The sequence below is a fragment of the Vipera berus genome (assembly GCF_964194415.1).
Source record: "Vipera berus genome assembly, chromosome: 1".
Classification (NCBI taxonomy): domain Eukaryota; kingdom Metazoa; phylum Chordata; class Lepidosauria; order Squamata; family Viperidae; genus Vipera; species Vipera berus.
In genome coordinates this window covers 239,369,321-239,387,675 of record NC_138202.1, presented here as the reverse complement: position 1 = coordinate 239,387,675, position 18,355 = coordinate 239,369,321, and the positions used below count along the sequence as shown (strand labels likewise).

The 18,355-nt window shown below is 42.1% G+C and overlaps 1 protein-coding gene across 5 annotated transcripts in view; it reads left to right on the top strand.

The window, feature by feature from the left end:
- Positions 1-18,355, top strand: part of LCA5 (lebercilin LCA5) — a 51,441-nt gene that overhangs the window by 21,257 nt on the left and 11,829 nt on the right. For 3 of the 5 annotated variants that reach the window (XM_081342420.1, XM_081342419.1, XM_081342421.1), the window contains exons 2-6: positions 6,787-7,064; positions 8,082-8,608; positions 11,060-11,197; positions 14,127-14,220; positions 16,136-16,284. In XM_081342420.1, coding sequence (XP_081198546.1) covers positions 6,869-7,064; positions 8,082-8,608; positions 11,060-11,197; positions 14,127-14,220; positions 16,136-16,284 — 1,104 coding nt within the window. In that variant the 5' untranslated portion in view covers positions 6,787-6,868. The remainder of the gene's footprint in view (positions 1-6,786; positions 7,065-8,081; positions 8,609-11,059; positions 11,198-14,126; positions 14,221-16,135; positions 16,285-18,355) is intronic. The other 2 variants (XM_081342423.1, XM_081342422.1) reach the window with 2 other exon arrangements.

Genomic DNA, 18,355 nt, shown 5'->3' with positions numbered 1-18,355 from the left:
AGTTGTTAAGTGAATCTGGCTTCCCCATTGACTTTGTCAAAAGGTCGCAAAAGGTGATCTCATGCAGCCATCATAAATATGAGTCAGTTGCCAAGCACCTAGATTTTGATCACGTGACCATTGTCATAAGTGTGAAAACCCGTATAAGTCACTTTTTTCAGTGCTGTTGTAACTGCAAATGGTCACTAAAATGAACTGTTGTAAGTCAAGGACTAGCTATATACACTCTCAGATAAGCCCATCAGTGAATAATCATAACCCAATTTGGGGGAGGGGTATATTTTGGCAGTTAAAATTCTTGACTTATTTGAAAGTATATACAATATGTTCTCACAGTCCTCAAGGAAATGTAGATAATCTTCAGGATGATATGAATTATGTGTCCATGTGTGTTGAAATTAAAAGGATAATTAAATGAATTATTAAATTTCATGATAGCTAAAAAGTTTTTTAATTGTAAAAGTCGTTATAGTTGCTAAAGTAACACAAATTTCAAAGCAACTAATAGTCTCTAAAACTAACATTTCTTTAGCCTGATGAGAGTACTTTAAATGTAGGCAAAGTAGCTGTCTGTAAAGTTAGGCAGACTTTAGTTACCCATTGATTACTTCATTAATTGTAATATATTACTATGCTTTCTTGTGTTCAATTCTGTTTAGTTTCGTTTTAATTGAATGTTTAATTTTTTGTGTTGGCCCATGGGTGTAATAATAAACATTTGGCAGAGTATTAATCTGGGCAGAGCCTGGCAGACTATGTTTGATTGAATATAGCGAGTTGTGTTCTTAATCTGTAAAACGTAAAAATTTATTTAGGCAACAAAAAGTATTGTTGGAAGCTCTTAGACTATTTGAACATTTAAATAAATAGACCAGAGACTCTTAATACCACAGTAATTTAAATGATATGGTTCGTGTTACGGGGTATATCTAAGGTTTCAAAGAATCTGATTGAAAAGAGACAGTTCAAAACAGTATTTTGATTTTCCTTTTTGTTCAAACTTCTGATAAAAAGAGTTTCAATTCTTTATCCATATTTTCAGAAACAATACACTTAAATTACTCCACATACGTCTGTCCATAGTTTCTCCATACCCTTTAGATCAGGGCTTTTCAACCAGTGGTACGGGTACCACCTGTGGTACATTGGCACCTGGCAGGTGGTACCTGACCACCCTAGAAAACTGGTAGCGGGGGAGAGCAATGAGCTGAACCGGTGGCAGCACCGCACAAGCCTGAGCGAGAGAGGGCTGGAGCTGCAGGGCTGTCAGGGCTTAGCGGAAGCGCCAGGATCAGTGCCGCTTTCCAGCTGATTGGCGCTTCTTTGGGGCTGTCAGGGCTCAGTGGAAGTGCCAGGATCAGTGCCAGGCTCCAGCTGGAGCTCGGGGCTGATCCCGGTGCTTCTGCTTAGCCCAGAAGAAGCACTGATCAGCTGGAATGTTGCAGCATCTCCAGGGTCTTATGATTTATATTCAGATGCTTGGCAACTGATTCATATTTATGACGGTCACAGTGTCATGTGAAGTGACCAAAACCTGCTGCAACCACCCAGCAGGCGGGGGGAATAAAAACCAAACACCCCCCCACACATACACCCCACTCCACACCTACTGCCAGTGCTCAACAGAAATGCTCACAACAATGAAAAACTCGGACAGGAAGAAGAGCGCCGCCAGGCAGGCAGTTGTCTCGCTTGGCTGTAGCTTGGGGGGCACTTTTTTCAGTGCCACCGTAACGTCGAACAGTCACTAAGCGAACTGTTGTAAGTCGAGGACTACCTGTACTTTATCACTTCCCCCCCCCCCCTTTTTTTGGTCATCAGGTTTTTGACACCTTGCTAGGCGACTGGTGGTACTCAGATGTTGCCATATCCAAAAAGTGGTACAATGGGTGAAAAGGTTGAAAAGCCCTGCTTTAGATAAGTCTTTCAAAATTAAAAGTGAGATATTTTTTTTCTCCTGAATTCCCAATTTTCAGCCTTTGTCAGTTCTGAAGCATGTAAATATGTGCATTTTATGATGCAAACCTAATACATGTGTACTTTATTCTAATACTTTTGTCCTTACTTTTACTTAACTTACTGAAAAGTTGAAGAAGTGCTTATAAGTATTAGCTGCAATCATTCCCCTCACCCTATCCCTTTATCCTTATCCCTCTATCTCTATCTCAGCCAGACAAAGGGGTAACTGGCCTTCAGTTAGCAGCTAATGATTCTTTTGCAAGTAAGACCTTTTATTTATTTATTTTCGTCTTCAAATGCACTGAAGGTCCTCTGTCATGAGCATATTATTTCCCATGCCAGTCCTTTTCTTTCCCAGCACTCTTTTGACACTTGTGTTCTCAAATGCTTTGTGAACTTTATATCACTCTTGGATTAACAAGCCTTTAGCAATACAAACGCTGCTTAATTTAGGCCACAAAGTCACCCTTTTTCTGAACTGAAACCAGCAGCACATCTTCAACAGCCACTGGAGCTGTCTGAGCCCATTTTAGCCTTTGTAGCCGACAGCCATCCCCTTCATTTCCCAGCTCATCCTTCCCAGAGTTCTCCTTGCCAATGTTTCAAAACTTGACTTTTGATGTCAGTGTGCATCTGATATTGAAACCAGCACATTTGTTTCCCTTTCTTTCCTATGAGACCTGTGCCCTATGGGGAGTTAAAATAATACTTGTTTTCATCTCCCTATGAGCAAAACAAATAAAACATTATTTTGTTTGGGTATCTAGTGGATACTGCAGAACCAGCAAGAAGTTATCGCTGAGGGCAAGCAGATCACAGTTTGTGGGTAAGGTTATTCTGAGGTTGGCCTGCTGTGCGCTTAAATATTTATTATCTTGTAGCTTTGATTAGTTTGCAAAACTGTAGCAAGTTAGTAATTCTAGAACAGGGGTCTCCAAACTTGGCACCTTTAAGACTTGTGGACTTCAACTCCCAGAATTCTTCAGCCAGCCATGCTAGCTGGGGAATTCTGGAAGTTGAAGCCCACAGGTCTTAAAGTTGCCAAGTTTGGAGAGCCCTGTTCTAGAACAGGGCTTTTCAACGTTTTCACCCACTGTACCACTTTTTGGATATGGCAACATTCGAGTACCACCAGTCGCCTAGCAAGGTGTCAGAAATTTGATGACCCCCCCAAAAAGGGGGGGGGAAAGTGATAAAGTACAGGTAGTCCTCGACTTACAACAGTTCGCTTAGTGACTGTTCGATGTTACGGTGGCACTGAAAAAAGTGCCCCCCAAGCCACAGCCAAGCGAGACACCTGCCTGCCTGGCGGCGCTTTTCTTCCTATCCGAGTTTTTCATTGTTGTGAGCATTTCTGTTGAGGACTGGCAGTAGGGGTGGAGTGTTTGGTTTTTATTCCCCCCGCCTGCTGGGTGGTTGCAGCAGGTTTTGGTCACTTCACATGACACTTTGGTCACATCACATGACACTGTGACCGTCGTAAGTATGAATCAGTTGCCAAACATCTGAATATAAATCATAAGACCCTGGAGATGCTGCAACATTCCAGCTGATCAGTGCTTCTTCTGGGCTCAGCAGAAGCACCGAGATCAGCCCTGAGCTCCAGCTGGAGCCTGGCACTGATCCTGGCACTTCCACTGAGCCCTGACAGCCCCAAAGAAGCGCCAATCAGCTGGAAAGCGTCACTGATCTTGGCGCTTCCGTTGAGCCCTGACAGCCCTGTAGCTCCAGCCATCTCTCGCTCTAGCTTGTGCGGTGCTGCCACCGGTTCAGCTCATTCCTCTCCCCCACTACCAGTTTTCTAGGATGGTCAGGTACCACCTGCCAGGTGCCAATGTACCACAGGTGGTACCCGTACCACTGGTTGAAAAGCCCTGGGCTAGAAGGATAGTTTGACTAATAATGGTAAGACTACTACTTGTACTTGTTTTCAAAAAAGTTACCAGAAGCTTCTTTTGAGATTCATCTTGATAATATATTTATTGCCATTTTCGTAGTAAATTTCACTTTGTTAGTAAACAGGAAGGGAATAATATTAAGAATAAAAAAATATATATATTCCAAAATATATGCTTATTGTTTAAGTATTTCTCAATGCAGTATAAAATGCTTTTAAAAGAACCAACAAAGTAACTTTAAATAATTGCATACATTAGTCACAAGTTATTTTCTTAATATACCACCGAAACATGCAGAAGAGCATATCTCTGGTTTAGGAATTTATTGTTGAATTTAGACATATTTAAGGATTTTTCCCCCAAAAGAGCGTTACTGTTTTCTGCCTATAATAGTTGCCTCAGCAGGTGGCAGCACCTACCCAACCCTTGCTGATCTCAGAAGCTAAGCAGGATCAGCCCTGGCAAGTAATTGGATGAGAAACTGGTAGCAATTCTAGGGTTGTATGCTACATTGGAACATAGGGGGGAAAAAAACATCTAGAAGAACATAATGACAAACCACTTCTATAACACTGCCCAGAAAACTGCATGGCCGTAGTCCCTAGGAATCAAATTGAGGGCAACTTTACAGCAACTAATTACATTAAATGCTATATTTCCACAATATGATCATTTCACCCTGAGATATCATTCTACTAGGAAATGTTAATGTTAAAAATATCTCTTATGAAAACACATCCATAGCACAGCCATCAAAACAAATTAAAATTAATAAGGAAATGTAGATAGGACAACATTATACTTATAAAACCTTTATTTATGAAAGCATTCCTCAGTTACTAGTAAGTTATGGCTTTTGTGGTTGCTACGTTATGTTGATATAATCAAAAGTGCAACCCATTCAGTAAAACGTGTCAGAAAAAAATTGGCCTAGCATTACAGCAGCAATGTTAAAGCATTATTTCTGATAGTTTGTTCAGTAAATCTGGAAAAATACGTTCCCACATAAAATTTTGTTTAGAGATACATACTAGATCTCTGCAATTTTTTCTTAAACAGCATTTGTAAATTGAGTTTATTAAAATTTTGCTCATATACTCTGAAATGAGATAGATACATATGTATGAATGTGACTACTCCAAATTACTATGATTTCCTCAATTTGAAAACTTTTTACCATAGCAATTTACAATGATGTTTTAAAACTCAGCTCTCTGTTTTTCATCTCTATACAATGTACTTATTGAGGAAGAGAGTCCAGTTTCTACACAATTTCTCTTTAATTTCAGCTTCCATTTACTTATTTTGTCAAATGAACACTGAGGTTGAAATAATCATGCCGCGGGCAGGAATTGTTCCAAAAGGCATCTGTGGAGATTTATTGAAGTAGTTTTAGATTAAATGAGATCTAAATTATAGCCAAAATGCTGGACTCTATAAAGATGACTTTAATTTCATAACTTCATGGTTAAATTTACATCTGGCTTGAGAAGGAACATTAAACTGAGAAGATGCACATCTCTTCACCTAAAGATAGGAAATTGCACCACATTGTACTAATGAAACGAACAATGATATTTAGAGTAAGTGGCAAAGGATGGAGGTACTACATCAACTGAAATGCCATAGGTGGACAATTTATGAGATATTTAGTTTTAGTGACTAAAATGTAATATAGCAAACTTCCATATGCTAAACAATATGGAGAGTTCTTTCTCATATTAGAACAGACATATCAAACACAAGGCCCGGGGGCTGGATCCGGCCCGCGAAGTGGTTTCATGCGGCCCGCGAAGCCATCCTGGAAACAGTGAGGGAACGGCCCCCACTGCCTTGGCCCTGGCCCAGAGACCCTCCTTCTGCCAGAGACCCTCAGATCTGTCCCACTCCTGCCCAGGCCCCCATAGGCACTCTTGATGCAAACGATGTAGAGCTGGCCACGCCCACCCAATAGGCCATACGCACTCTAGCCACGCCCACCCAGTAGGCCACACCCACCCTGGCCATACCCACCCGGCCCCTTGAGGGCAACGGCAATGCTGATGCGGCCCTCAATGAAATTGAGTTTGACACCCCTGTATTAGAATGAAAGAACATGAAAGACTGTTGTCATAAAGGAAATCAAAATATTGCTTCGTCTTGCTCATATTTTCTCCATTGAGTACCAGAATTTTTAATTTTTATAGAATTTACTACTGTAAAACACTCCTATTCACAGATTTATTTTTAAAGATTTTGAGTAGACAAATTTGGGGAGAACAAGTTTACCAATAATAAAAAGTGTGAAGTCTATATTCTAGATGGTATATAGAAGCTAGAATCACTGGGAATATGAAGGCTATAGCAGCAGCACCATGTCCTATAATTAGTCGCTTTGAAAGAGAATGTTTGGTGTAAAATAATCTTAGTCCGATTTAGTAAGAACACATTTTTGTTGGATTTGTCTGCATTGTTATCCTTAAAAATACAGAACAAAACTACTAGTTGAGACCATCTTAAATATTTGCTTAGCTTTAAAAATGTTTGGCAATTTTGAAATCAAAGGACTTTCATGTATTTATAAATTAATAATTGATAAAATTATGAATGTTCTCATATTGAACATTATTTATTCATACATTAATTCCTTTGGAATTATTTATTATTAAAGTATCTTTTTCAGTGATGTGTTGCCCTTCTGCATATGCTTTTTAATATTTCCATTTGAAGAAATTCCTCTGTTGTTACACAAACTCTAATCGGCACAAGTTCATTTTACAAATGTACATAGATAAGACTTAATTAAACATTAAATGGAGGAATTATTGGCCACTATAATTTTATAAATGGTTATTATAATCAGCTTCCATTTTCCTCTTTGAATTTGGATTAAAAGATACATAAGAAATATTGATTGCCAAAATGATGTCAGCAACTCTTCTAAACTTAGGTAATGAATTGACAAGAAGCCAGTAGTGACCGCGTATGAGCCTTCATCTGGAAAATTACTGTTTGAGGAAAAGTTTCTTGTAATGGAGGAAAGAGGAAGGAGTCTGGATTCTGGGCATAGTAGAAAATCAGACAGTGATAAAAGCAGTAATTCATATTATTCAGATGATGATTCATCTCATGCTTCTGATCACTCTCCAACCATCAGCACTCAGTCTACACAAACTGTAAACAGAAGCAGTAAAATACAGAACTTGAAAAGCCATACAGATTATCATGGTAAGTACTTGGCAAAACACAATTTATTATTTGTGTGTGTGTGTGTGTGTGTGTGTGTGTGTGTGTGTTTATATCACAGTGTTAAATGAATTATGTGAAAATAAGATTATTTCTTTTCAAATATGGTATAGCTGAACTGATATTTGTAATACAAATTAACGTTTAGCTTTTAAAATAAAAAAGTGCAAGTTACTCAACAGAAAGTAGCCTGGCTTGATTTTTCTTTGTAATTAAATTGGAACATACTTTTTTTTGTAATTATATGTATTAATTGAATTTAGTCAGTAATAAATATCTCCTTTCTTCACCTCAAAGTATATAGCATCTTAGATACAAGACAGTAGAGACAGTAGGTATTAAGTCTCTTATTCAATTAAAAGATCAACTGACCAATGACCATCTAAGCATTTATTTAGCAATAATATTGCATGAACAGACAACACAAAATATAACGCTTTTCTTTAAAAAGGTTGACAAAGCTCTCTTCTATTTTTAATTACAGACCAAATATTTAGTTAGTCATAAGGTGTTTACCATAGTAAAAACACAGATGATACTAGATGGACTGCCATTAAATGGTTCAGATTTTTGCTCACCAGATAGGGTATTAAGTTTCATTTTAGTTTCATTTTAGATAGATGAATCATCTATTTTTAGTTTTTCTCCTTGTTTACCTTTGTCCAACTTTATTGCCTCTCTTGTCCTATGCTAATCCGTAACTGTTTTTAAGCTTTAGGATAGATTTGAAGGATTCGGGTTCCCCTTTACTGTGCCCAAATGTTGAACAGTTAGACTGGTATCTTCTTTTTAAAAGACTGTTTAGGTTTCTAGAAAATCAAGATTAAAAAAAAATAGATGGTGTAAGAGTTACTAATATCTGCTGATTTCAAAGTGAGTATTTGAGAAGTTGTTAATATGTTTGCAAGCTGTGAAAAGTTGTACACCTGAGAAATTTCCGTTGTGGGATGATTTCACTAATTTCCATTGCAATATTAACCTTGTTATATTTCTTTGCAGCCTCAAAGCAGTTTTGCTCTAAATATGCACCCAGCAAGAGAACCCGCTGGGGTTTTTACTCCCAGAGCCTTACAAGGGAGTCTCCTGCCAAAGATGTTAGCCTTCTTACAAAGAGAGTGCTTTCTGCTAGGCTGCTGAAAATTAACGAGCTTCGTAATGAATTGACTGGGCTGCATGTCAAACTTGATGAGCTGCAGAAAGAAAATAGGGTACTAAAGCAGCTTCAGTACAGACATGAGAAAGCCCTTCATAAGTTTGAAGACACAGAAAATGAAATCTCTCAACTTCTGGCGCGGCATAATGCTGAGATGAGAATACTAAAGGAGCGTTTAAGAAAAACGCAAGAAAGAGATCAAACCAATGAGAAGAAACTCAAGGTTTCAGAGGAAGAGCTATTCAAAGCTAAAATTTGTTTGCAAAAACTGAAAAAACTTGCAGAAGATAAGAATCTCCCTGAACGTGAAGAGCTGGCCAAGAGGTTGGCAATTGCAGAAAATAGATTGGAAGAAAGTGAGAAGAGAATTAAGGTGAGAGGCATTTAAAAAAGCATAAGGGTTTTTTTGTACATTCTATGGTGCATGCCATATTTACACACTTACTGGCCACTAATACATAGAAAAAAACAAAATTAAACTGTAACAGGCCAATTTAGTCTTGTGATTTCTTTGAATTTGTCAAAAAACCAGTATCATATGTTATTTAATGACATTGCCATTATAATTCATAAATGTAAAATCTATGTAAAATCCTAACCAGTAAATACAGCTAATACAATTCTGGGTTGCATAAACAGAGGCATAAAATCAAGATCACGCGAAGTATTATAAAACCCTAGTGAGACCAATTTTGGTCACCATACTACAAAAAAGATTTTGAGACCTTGGAAAAAGTTCAGAGAAGAGCAACTAAGATGATCAAAGGCCTGGAGACTAAAACATATGAAGAACGGCTGCAGGACTTGGGTTTGGCTAGTCTAAAAAAAAAGAAGAAATAGGGGTGACATGATAGCAGTATTCCAGTATTTTGAGAGGCTGCCACAAAAAAGAGGGGTTCAAATTATTCTCCAAAGCACCAGAGGGAAGGACAAGAAACAATGGTTGGAAACTGATCGAAGAGAGAAGCAACCTGGAATTAAGGAGAAACTTCCTAACAGTGAGGACAATTAACCAGTGGAACAGCTTGCCTCCAGAAATCGTGGGCGCTCCATCACTGGAGATTTTTAAGAAGACACTAGACAGTCACTTGTCTGAGATGGTCTAGGGCAGGGGTAGGCAACCTCGGCTCTTTTATGACTCATGGACTTCAACTCCCAGAGTTCCTGAGTCAGCATAGCTGACTCAGGAATTCTGGGAGTTGAAGTCCATGAGTCATAAAAGAGCCGAGGTTGCCTACCCCTGGTCTAGGGACTCCTGCTCGAGCAAGGGGCTGGACTAGAAGACCTCCAACGTCCCTTCCAGATTCTATTCTATTCTGTTCTGTTCTAAATAGTGGGGCTTACTTCTAAATAAAATTTAGAAGTATAAAATTTCATTGCGAATTAAAATCTAAATTCAGCTTTTCTTTTGACATACTATTAATTCATTAGAATCCTTAATTGGGTCCTTAAGATTTTAAGAGGGGAGCTGAGTTCATAGAAATCCTGCTTTGTGTACCTGCTAATAGAAAATGATGAAGTAGTTTTCACCAGCTTCCCTATGTTCTGGGGGGAAAAAGTGTTCCGGAGAATGAGAATTTTCTGGAATTACCTAGAGGTGATGCAGAGCCAGATAATAGGTGAGAACAGTCCCCAAACCTCTCTTAGTAATCCCTCCATTATTTAAGGGCCTTTCATTCATCAAACTCACAGGTATAACATTTCTAAGTTTAGTTTGTCACTCTATGTTTGCAAGTGTTAATAATACAGTTTTAGGTTAAATTTATGGGAGTATGCTTATGCTATTTTTGTGCTATTGTTAAAATTGATTTAATTTTGCTTGACTTATTAAATTTGTATGCCGCCCATCGCACTGTTCAAGCGACTCTGGGAGGCTTCCAGAATAATATTAAAGTAAAAAAGATAATAAAAAAGAACTTAAAATTTGGAAGATTAAATAAGAAACTAAAAAACAAGAGGACAGGCAACATAGGAGTAGGGATCTTTTCTTCTTATTTGCCACCAACCATGAGTTGAAAATTATAGCACAAGAGTCTAAATGAATGAAAAAGGAAGTAGAATAATATGAATGTTTAATGGTAACATGAAGCTTTATTAAAACTGAATAAAACTGGCAAGAAGTCTCCCCCGCAACTTCTCCCTACCACCATGATAAAATCTATACTTGACTAGGAATTAACTTTTAATCCTGTATTGCTAATATAGGATCTAGAACTTGTCAGCAAGTTATTTCTTCTTTAAGATCATACATATATGACCATATGCTGTCTCTCTAAATTGCAATGGAAAGTTAGGGGATATTTACGCTGTGTGAATTAGCATTCAGTAATACAGAGCTGGAAAAGAGAGCAGGTGGAACTTTTTTTTTGCCTTTGTACTTGCAGCATTTGTCCAGGTAGAGCAAAACATGAAACTCTGTTCAAACTCTGTGATAAAACAGAAGGCACTTCATTTTGTTCTGTTTTGGTGCCTTTGGAGTAGTTGAAGTTCAGACTTTCTATAAGATACATTGAGGAGTTTATGCATCTTTATATTTCCTTCCAGTTCATCAATGTTGGGTGACATTTTCTCATGATGGAAATAACAGAGCTGTCAATTTCTGTCTCATTGCGTAATGCATCCAACCACTGACTTCAACAAATAAAAGAAATTAGTGAAATTCTTTATAATTTAAATATTTTGATAGGGCTGAGAAGGGCCAGGAAATGAAATGAAATATTTCATTTCAGAAAAGTATGTGAATACAAACATTTTCTCAATTTTATCCCTTTAAAAATATTTTTTACCAGAAGCATGATGATTTTACTATTATATTGAATTCTAGGACTTTGAGAAGAAGCTTGATCTTAGCAGTAGTAGTTTCCAAAGACAACTGCACTCTGTGAAAAAGAAATTGTTTGAAGCCCAAGAAGAAAATAAGATTATCCAAGAGGAAGTTCTACGATTGAAACAAAAATTAAAGGTAAAAATTGGTATTGTCTAGCATAGAACATCTTTATAACATATCTTCTGATCCAAAATAATCTTTTTATATCTCACATAGTTCAGTATAACTATTAATGGGAAATTGAACTAAAGTTTTTTAATCAACAGCATTGCTCGAATGTAGGTTGCAGTTGTCATGGTTCTGACTAGAGCAGGGATGGCGAACCTATGGTGCGCGTGCCACAGGCGGCACGCGGAGCCATCCCTGTGGGTACATGCGGCATCATCCAAGAGGGAGGCGGGGCCAGGCTGCCCCGCCCCCTCTCCACGTGCTCCTGCGCTCTTTCTCTCTTTCTCTCTGCACTGAGAGTCAGGGAGCAGCTACAAGAGCTGGGTGGATGCAGGCTGGATGGTGGAGGCAGCTGCAGAATGAATCCAGGTAAGCCTCCAGAGCGATTTTGCGCCCCCCCCCCCCCGATGGCCGATCAGGGTGGCAGAGGCCTTTTCAAAGCCTCTGGAGGTCGCATCCATGGCTGTGGAGCAATTGTGCAGTGCGCCAGTGGCCCGATCCGGGCTCCAGAGGCTTGCAAAAGACCTCTGCACAACGATTTTGCGCCCTCCCCACTGCTGATCCAGGCCGCTGAGGCGCCACAAAATGGCCCCACAGCCATGGATGCGAGCTCCAGAGGCTTCAAAAAGGCTTCTGCTGCCTAGATCGGCCAGGGGGGCACAAAAGCGCTGTGCAGCCCGAGATCCATGGGGCAGAGTCCTTTTCCAAGTGGCGGCAGGGTGATCCATGTGGGGGGTGGAAATGGTGGAAGCGGCAGGACAATCCATACAGGGGGGAATGTTGGCCTGGCAGCCGTTCTCCAGAGGGAGGCACGCGGCCACTGTGTGCCTGAAACCGGCCCTCTTCGGCGATGCGCCAGGCAGCCGTTCTCTGGAGGGAGGCGAGTGGCTGCTGTGCGCCTGAAACCGGCTCTCTTTGGTGACGCACCTGGTGCACAGCAGCCGCTTGCCTCCCTCAAGAGAACGGCTGCCTGGTGCGTCGCCGAAAAGAGCCAGTTTTGGGCACACAGCAGCCACTCGCCTCCCTCCGGAGGAGAATGGCTGCCTGGCACGTCACCGAAGAGAGCCGGTTTCGGGTGCACAGCGGCTGTTCGCCTCCCTCCGGAGAATGGCTGCATGGCGCGTTGTGGCAGAGGGCCGATTTCTGGTGCGTAGTGGCCACTCGCCTCCCTCCAAATTGGCTTTTGGGGGGGAGAGTGAAATTGCTCTGCAGTCCTAGATTTGGGCAGCAGAAGGATTTTTGAAGCCTCTGGAGCTCGCACCCATGGCTGTGGGAAGATTTTACAATGCTCCAGCGGCCCGATCCAGGCGTCGGAGGCCTGTGAAATGCTTCTGCTTCCTAAATCTAGGGCTGCAGAACTATTTTGCTCCCTCCCCCAGCCGATTTGGGCAGCAGAAGCCTTTTGCAGGCCTCTGACGCCTGGATCGGGCTGCTGGAGCATCATAAAATCTCCCCACGCACATGGATGCGAGTTCCAGAGGCATCAAAAACTCTTCTGCCGAGATTGGCCGTGGGGGTGAGCGAAATTGCTGTGCAGCCATAGATCTGGGCGGCAGAAGCAGCACAGAGCCAGCAGGGAAGCAGAAGTGTGAGGAAAGAAAAGCATTACAAAGTAAGCAAACTTACAAAAAGGGGAATCTCTCTCTCTCTGTCTCACACACACACACGCCCATCTGGTATCCGATGATAAATAAGTTGGGTTTGGGTTGCAGTTTGGGCACTCGGTCTCAAAAAGGTTCACCACCACAAGTCCATTCCTTGTGCTTTTTTTCCCCCAAGCAGGATTATTTAGTTGCAAAAGTGTGTGAAGGTTCAGAATCCGGCATGAAGCCCAAACGTTTTTGTTTTTTTTAAGACACCATTTTTTCCCTTTGAAAGGAGGAATAAGCTTACCTGAATGATAAAAGGTTTTATACAGAAGTCCTCACTGAACTGATGGTATATCTGCAGATGGAATTAAAACAGCATAGAAGGAAGAAGGGGAAAAGACTATGGTGGTTACTTCAGTATGGCTCTGTTCTGAGTGAGCACCAAAAGCAATGTGTAGTCTACCAGTATTTTGCAAGCTGCAGCATTTTAAGAGAAGCTGATTTCTCAGGGCATGGCAGCTTTGGGAGGTTTAGGTTCCACAGTCATCTGTGGCTTCTTGCAACTGCGGAATTGCAGCTCACTGAAAGCCCCTGAGCTGCAGTATGACGAGCAGCCCCTGAGCCATGCGTTCTGGGGTGGCTTGCTGCCCTGCCAGGTAAGGTGCAGGGTGACCAAAGGAGCAGAAATGGTGGCCGGGGGGGGGGGGGGGAGGGAACAGATGGTTAGAGACAGTTAAAGAGGGAATAATTCTTTTCTTGAGGTTCGGGGCTGAGAGACATACAGAATGGTTGGACTGAGTCCATGGCTAACTACAGTGGAATTTGGTTCACAATGGACTGCTGTCACCAAATGATGTGGTCACATGACATCATGCTTTATGACCTCATTCCTTAGCAACAGAAATGCCAGTCCCATTTGTAGTCATAGATTGAGGACTGTGCTTCCCCCACCATTCAACCTAATGATTGACCTAATGATTCATGCCTTATAAAATTGAACAGTGGTACACACTTCCTGTTACATAATCTTACGTGGTTCTATCCCACACCTGAAAGTTATTTTGTCTTTAGGAGTATAGAGTTTATACTGGGCAGTATTATATCATCAAATAATAAAACATCTGGGCTGAACACTTTCCAATGATCAGATTAGTTACATAACTAAACTTCAAGACAAACATTTGTTATTAAAATTGAAATAAAAATATTGGGTATATATCTTCAAAAATCTTAATGAGGCACCGTAGAAATTAAACTGTAATAACTGCTTAGTTTTCATACAATTTGTATGTTTCTATTTTTATTAGGAAAAAGAGAGAGAACTAGATGCAAAAAATATATATGCTAATCGTATGTTAAAACATTCACCCAAAAAACATGATATCACACCAAGAAAAAAAGGTAAATACTATATTAACCATTATGTACAAAATAGTGGAGGTTAACTTTAAATAATGTATCAATCAATGATGAGTGATTTCTCAAAATTTCTATATTTGTAGGACAGTGAATCCATTGCCTGTCCTTTTTAGTGTTTAATAATTTGAAAAGTAAATGATCTTTATTCTAATCTTTGCATTTGAAAACTAAAGCAAACTAACTCTTATTCTGAGTAAAGAAGAATAAATAATTATGTAATGGTATTGTTATATGTGGAGCAGTTGGCTTAATAAGAGGTTTTTAAATCTTTATTGCTGTCAGTGGAGATCAAAGCCAGCATTCCAGACTTCTTATAGCTCCATATGCCATTACAGATGTTCTAAGGCAGGGCTTTTCAACCTTTTCACCAATTATACTACTTTTAGGATATGGCAATATTCAAGTACCACCTAGCAAGGTGTCAAAACCTGATGACCAAAAAAACCCAACTCTTCAAAGTTGCAATTGCACTGAAATGACTTATGACCATTTTTCACACTTATGACCATTGCAGCATGCCCAGGGTCATGTGATTTATATTTGGATGCTTGGCAACTGATTCATATTTATGATGGTCACAGTGTCCCAGGGTCATGTGATCCCCCTTTGCAACCTTTTGACAAGCAAAATCAATGGCAGGACTGCTGGTGGCCAAGTGCCAAGGCGGGACTTCCCTCCCTCCCTCCTTCCCTGCCTCCCTCTTTCTCATTCCCATCTCCTTCTGAAGGAAGAATTTGACACACACACACACACACACACACACACACACATACACATTTTCCCTCTTCCATTTATTTTATCCAACAAGGAAAAGCCTTCAGAGACAGAAAAGACAAGCTGCTGAGTGAACTAGCTTAAAAAGGTGCATTCCCCTTTAAGAATTAGCTAGTGGCTAGAAAGGAAAGTTAAGGAAATGGTAGCCGGCTAAGGCAGCCTCCCCAAATGGCTCCATTCATAAGTAAAGGAATGCTACAGGCAAAATCCATCCAGGAGAAAAATACTTCAAAATCCCTTGCAGCAAAACTTACAGCTAACAATAGCAGAGCAATAGAATCTAATATGAGACATCAGCCATCAGCCAAATAGAAATTGCCAAACGCTCCTTAAGACCCCAAAGCGCACATTGCACAAATCCCAGAACTTCAAAGTCACAAAAGCACGTAAAAATCCTTCCACTCTCCTGGTTTGTTGTTCAGCTGAAACGGCACTTCGCTTCTGCCATTAAACACCTCCTCCCTCTCTCCTGCTCCTCCCTTCCTCCCTCCGCGCCTCACTTCCAGCTGCCTGTCTTTATTCCTTGTGGAGGGCGACCCCTCCACCGCTGCGTTTCTTGCCTGTTTATTGTTGCCAGCACAGATGGCTGCCACAGAAGTTGTAGATCGGCTCATGGCCGGCCTGCTTGATCTCTCCTCTCCCCTCACCCTCCTCCTCCTTTCCCTACAGTGTAGCTACAGCTGACTCTGCCTCCTCCCAAGGCTGTGTCTTTTTTTTCTCTCTTCCTCTCCCGCCCAAATGGCCTCCTTTTATAGCCTCTCCTGTCTCCGCCCCCCTCTCCTCCTCCTTTCTCTTTTGGGTGAGCCGGAAGTGCTGATCCTGGGCCTTTGCCTCACCCCAGCCACTCTCTGGCTCCGGAGGACTCTCTTAAGGCAAGTCTACGCTGCTTCGGCTCGTTCCCTCCCCTACTACACTTGGCTGGGCAGGGCCGCCTACCACCCGCCACGTGCTAATGTGCCACAGGTGGTACACGTACCACCGGTTGAAAAGCCCTGTTCTAAGGGACTCTCTTTTGATATGCATTTAAGCCATTCATATTGCTAATAAAACAAGCGGGTTTGAACTTCCTGAAACTGTTTATTTAAATAAAACTATTTAAAATTTGGTGCAAAATTTATTATAGTTGTTGAAAAAAATACTATAAGAGAAGTACACAACACAAAAGGAGTACAGACTACTGGACACTTTTCCCCGATAGAATTTCTATTGCCACCAGACTTCGTTTCTGATGAAATAGCGGAGAAAAAAGAAGAAGATGAGCATCTCCAATTGGTGAGTTGAAACTGCAATTTCCCTTTTTACCGTCTTCTGTTTACTCACCAGCTTCTCTCCATGTCATTGAAAAATTTTGTTAAAGTGAAAATAGTCCTCGACTTACGACCATTCATTTAACAACAGTTCAAAATTACAGTGGCCTCAGAAAAAGTAACGTATGACCTCTATTTGCACTTATGACCAATGCACCACCCTTCCAATAACATGGTCACAATTTGGGCACTTGGCAACTGGCTCACATTTATGACCAGTTGTAGCATCCTGCAGACATGTGATTGCAATTTGAGTTTGAGTTTGAGTTTTATTTGATTTATATACCGCCCTTCTCCTTGGTAGGGACTCAGGGCGGTTCACAGGGCATATATAAAAAAGACAATACAAAAATTAAAAAAGATTAAACCCATGCCCAATTAAAACAGTAATACAAATTTAAAAACAATTAAAAACCCATAATCCCCCATCAGGCCAGACCAGCTATTTCAAACAGGTGGGTCTTCAGGCCCCGACGGAAAGTTCGAAGGTCTGGTGCCATCCGGAGCTCCACCGGCAGTTGGTTCCATAATGCCGGAGCGCCCACAGAGAAGGCCCTCCCCCTGGGGGCCACCAGTCGGCATTCCCTGACTGGCGGCACCCTGAGGAGGCCCTCTCTGTGGGAACGCACAGGGCGGAGGGGAATCGATGCCGGCAGCAGGTGGTCCCTGAGGTATCCCGGACCCATGCCATGTAGGGACTTAAAGATCGTAACCAACACCTTGAACCTCACCCGAAAGACAACTGGTAACCAATGCAGCTCGCGGAGCAAAGGTGTAACATGGGAGTACCGGGAAACTCCCAAGACAACTCTCGCGGCCGCATTCTGTACCAGTTGGAGCCTCCGAGTGGTCTTCAAGGGAAGCCCCATGTAGAGAGCATTACAGTAGTCAAGGCGAGAGGTCACGAGCGCATGAGTGACCGTACACAGGGCATCCCGGTTCAGATAGGGCCGCAACTGGCGCACCAGGCGAACCTGGGCGAAAGCCCCCCTAGTCACGGCCACTATATGATCTTCCAGGGTAAGCCGTGAATCTAGGAGGACTCCCAAGTTGCGAGCCCTATCCACGGGGGGTAAGAGCTCACCCCCCATAGAAAGAGATGGAACATTTTGAATGTCCCGGGATGCCGGAATGCACAGCCACTCAGTCTTGTCAGGGTTGAGCTGAAGTCTGTTCCTCCCCATCCAGACCCGAACCGCCTCCAGGCAACGGGACATCACGGCGAGGGCATCACTGGGGTGGTTTGGGGTCGAAAAGAAAAGTTGGGTATCATCGGCATACTGATGATACCCAACTCCAAAACCACGAATGATCTCACCCAGCGGTTTCATATAGATGTTGAACAGGAGAGGCGAGAGAACCGACCCCTGAGGAACTCCACAAACGAGAGACCTAGGGGCCGATCTCTGCCCCCCTGCCAACACCGACTGCGAGCGTCCCAGGAGATAGGAGGAGAACCACTGAAGAACTGTGCCTCCCACTCCCAATCCCCTGAGACGCCGCAGCAAGATACCATGGTCGATGGTATCGAAAGCCGCTGAGAGGTCTAATAGGACTAGGACAGAGGAATATCCCCTATCCCGCGCCCTCCAGAGATCATTCACCAGAGCGACCAATGCCGTCTCCGTGCTGTACCCGGGCCTGAAACCCGATTGGTAGGGGTCCAGATAATCCGCTTCATCCAGGACCAGAGGGAGCTGATGCGCCACCACACTCTCAACAACCTTCGCAAGGAAGCGAAGGTTGGAGACTGGACGAAAGTTGTTCAAAACAGCTGGGTCCAGGGCAGGCTTCTTGAGGAGAGGTCTCACCACCGCCTCCTTCAAGACGGTGGGGAAATAACCCTCACTCAAAGAAGCAGATATAACCGCCTGGAGCCAGCCTCGTGTCCTCTCCCTAGCTGCATAAACCAGCCAGGAAGGGCACGGGTCCAACAAACATGTGGAGGAGCTCAGCCTCCCCATAATCCTGTCCACTTCATCAGGGGTCACAGAATCAAACTCTTCCCAGATAACATTGACAAGACCGCCCGTGTC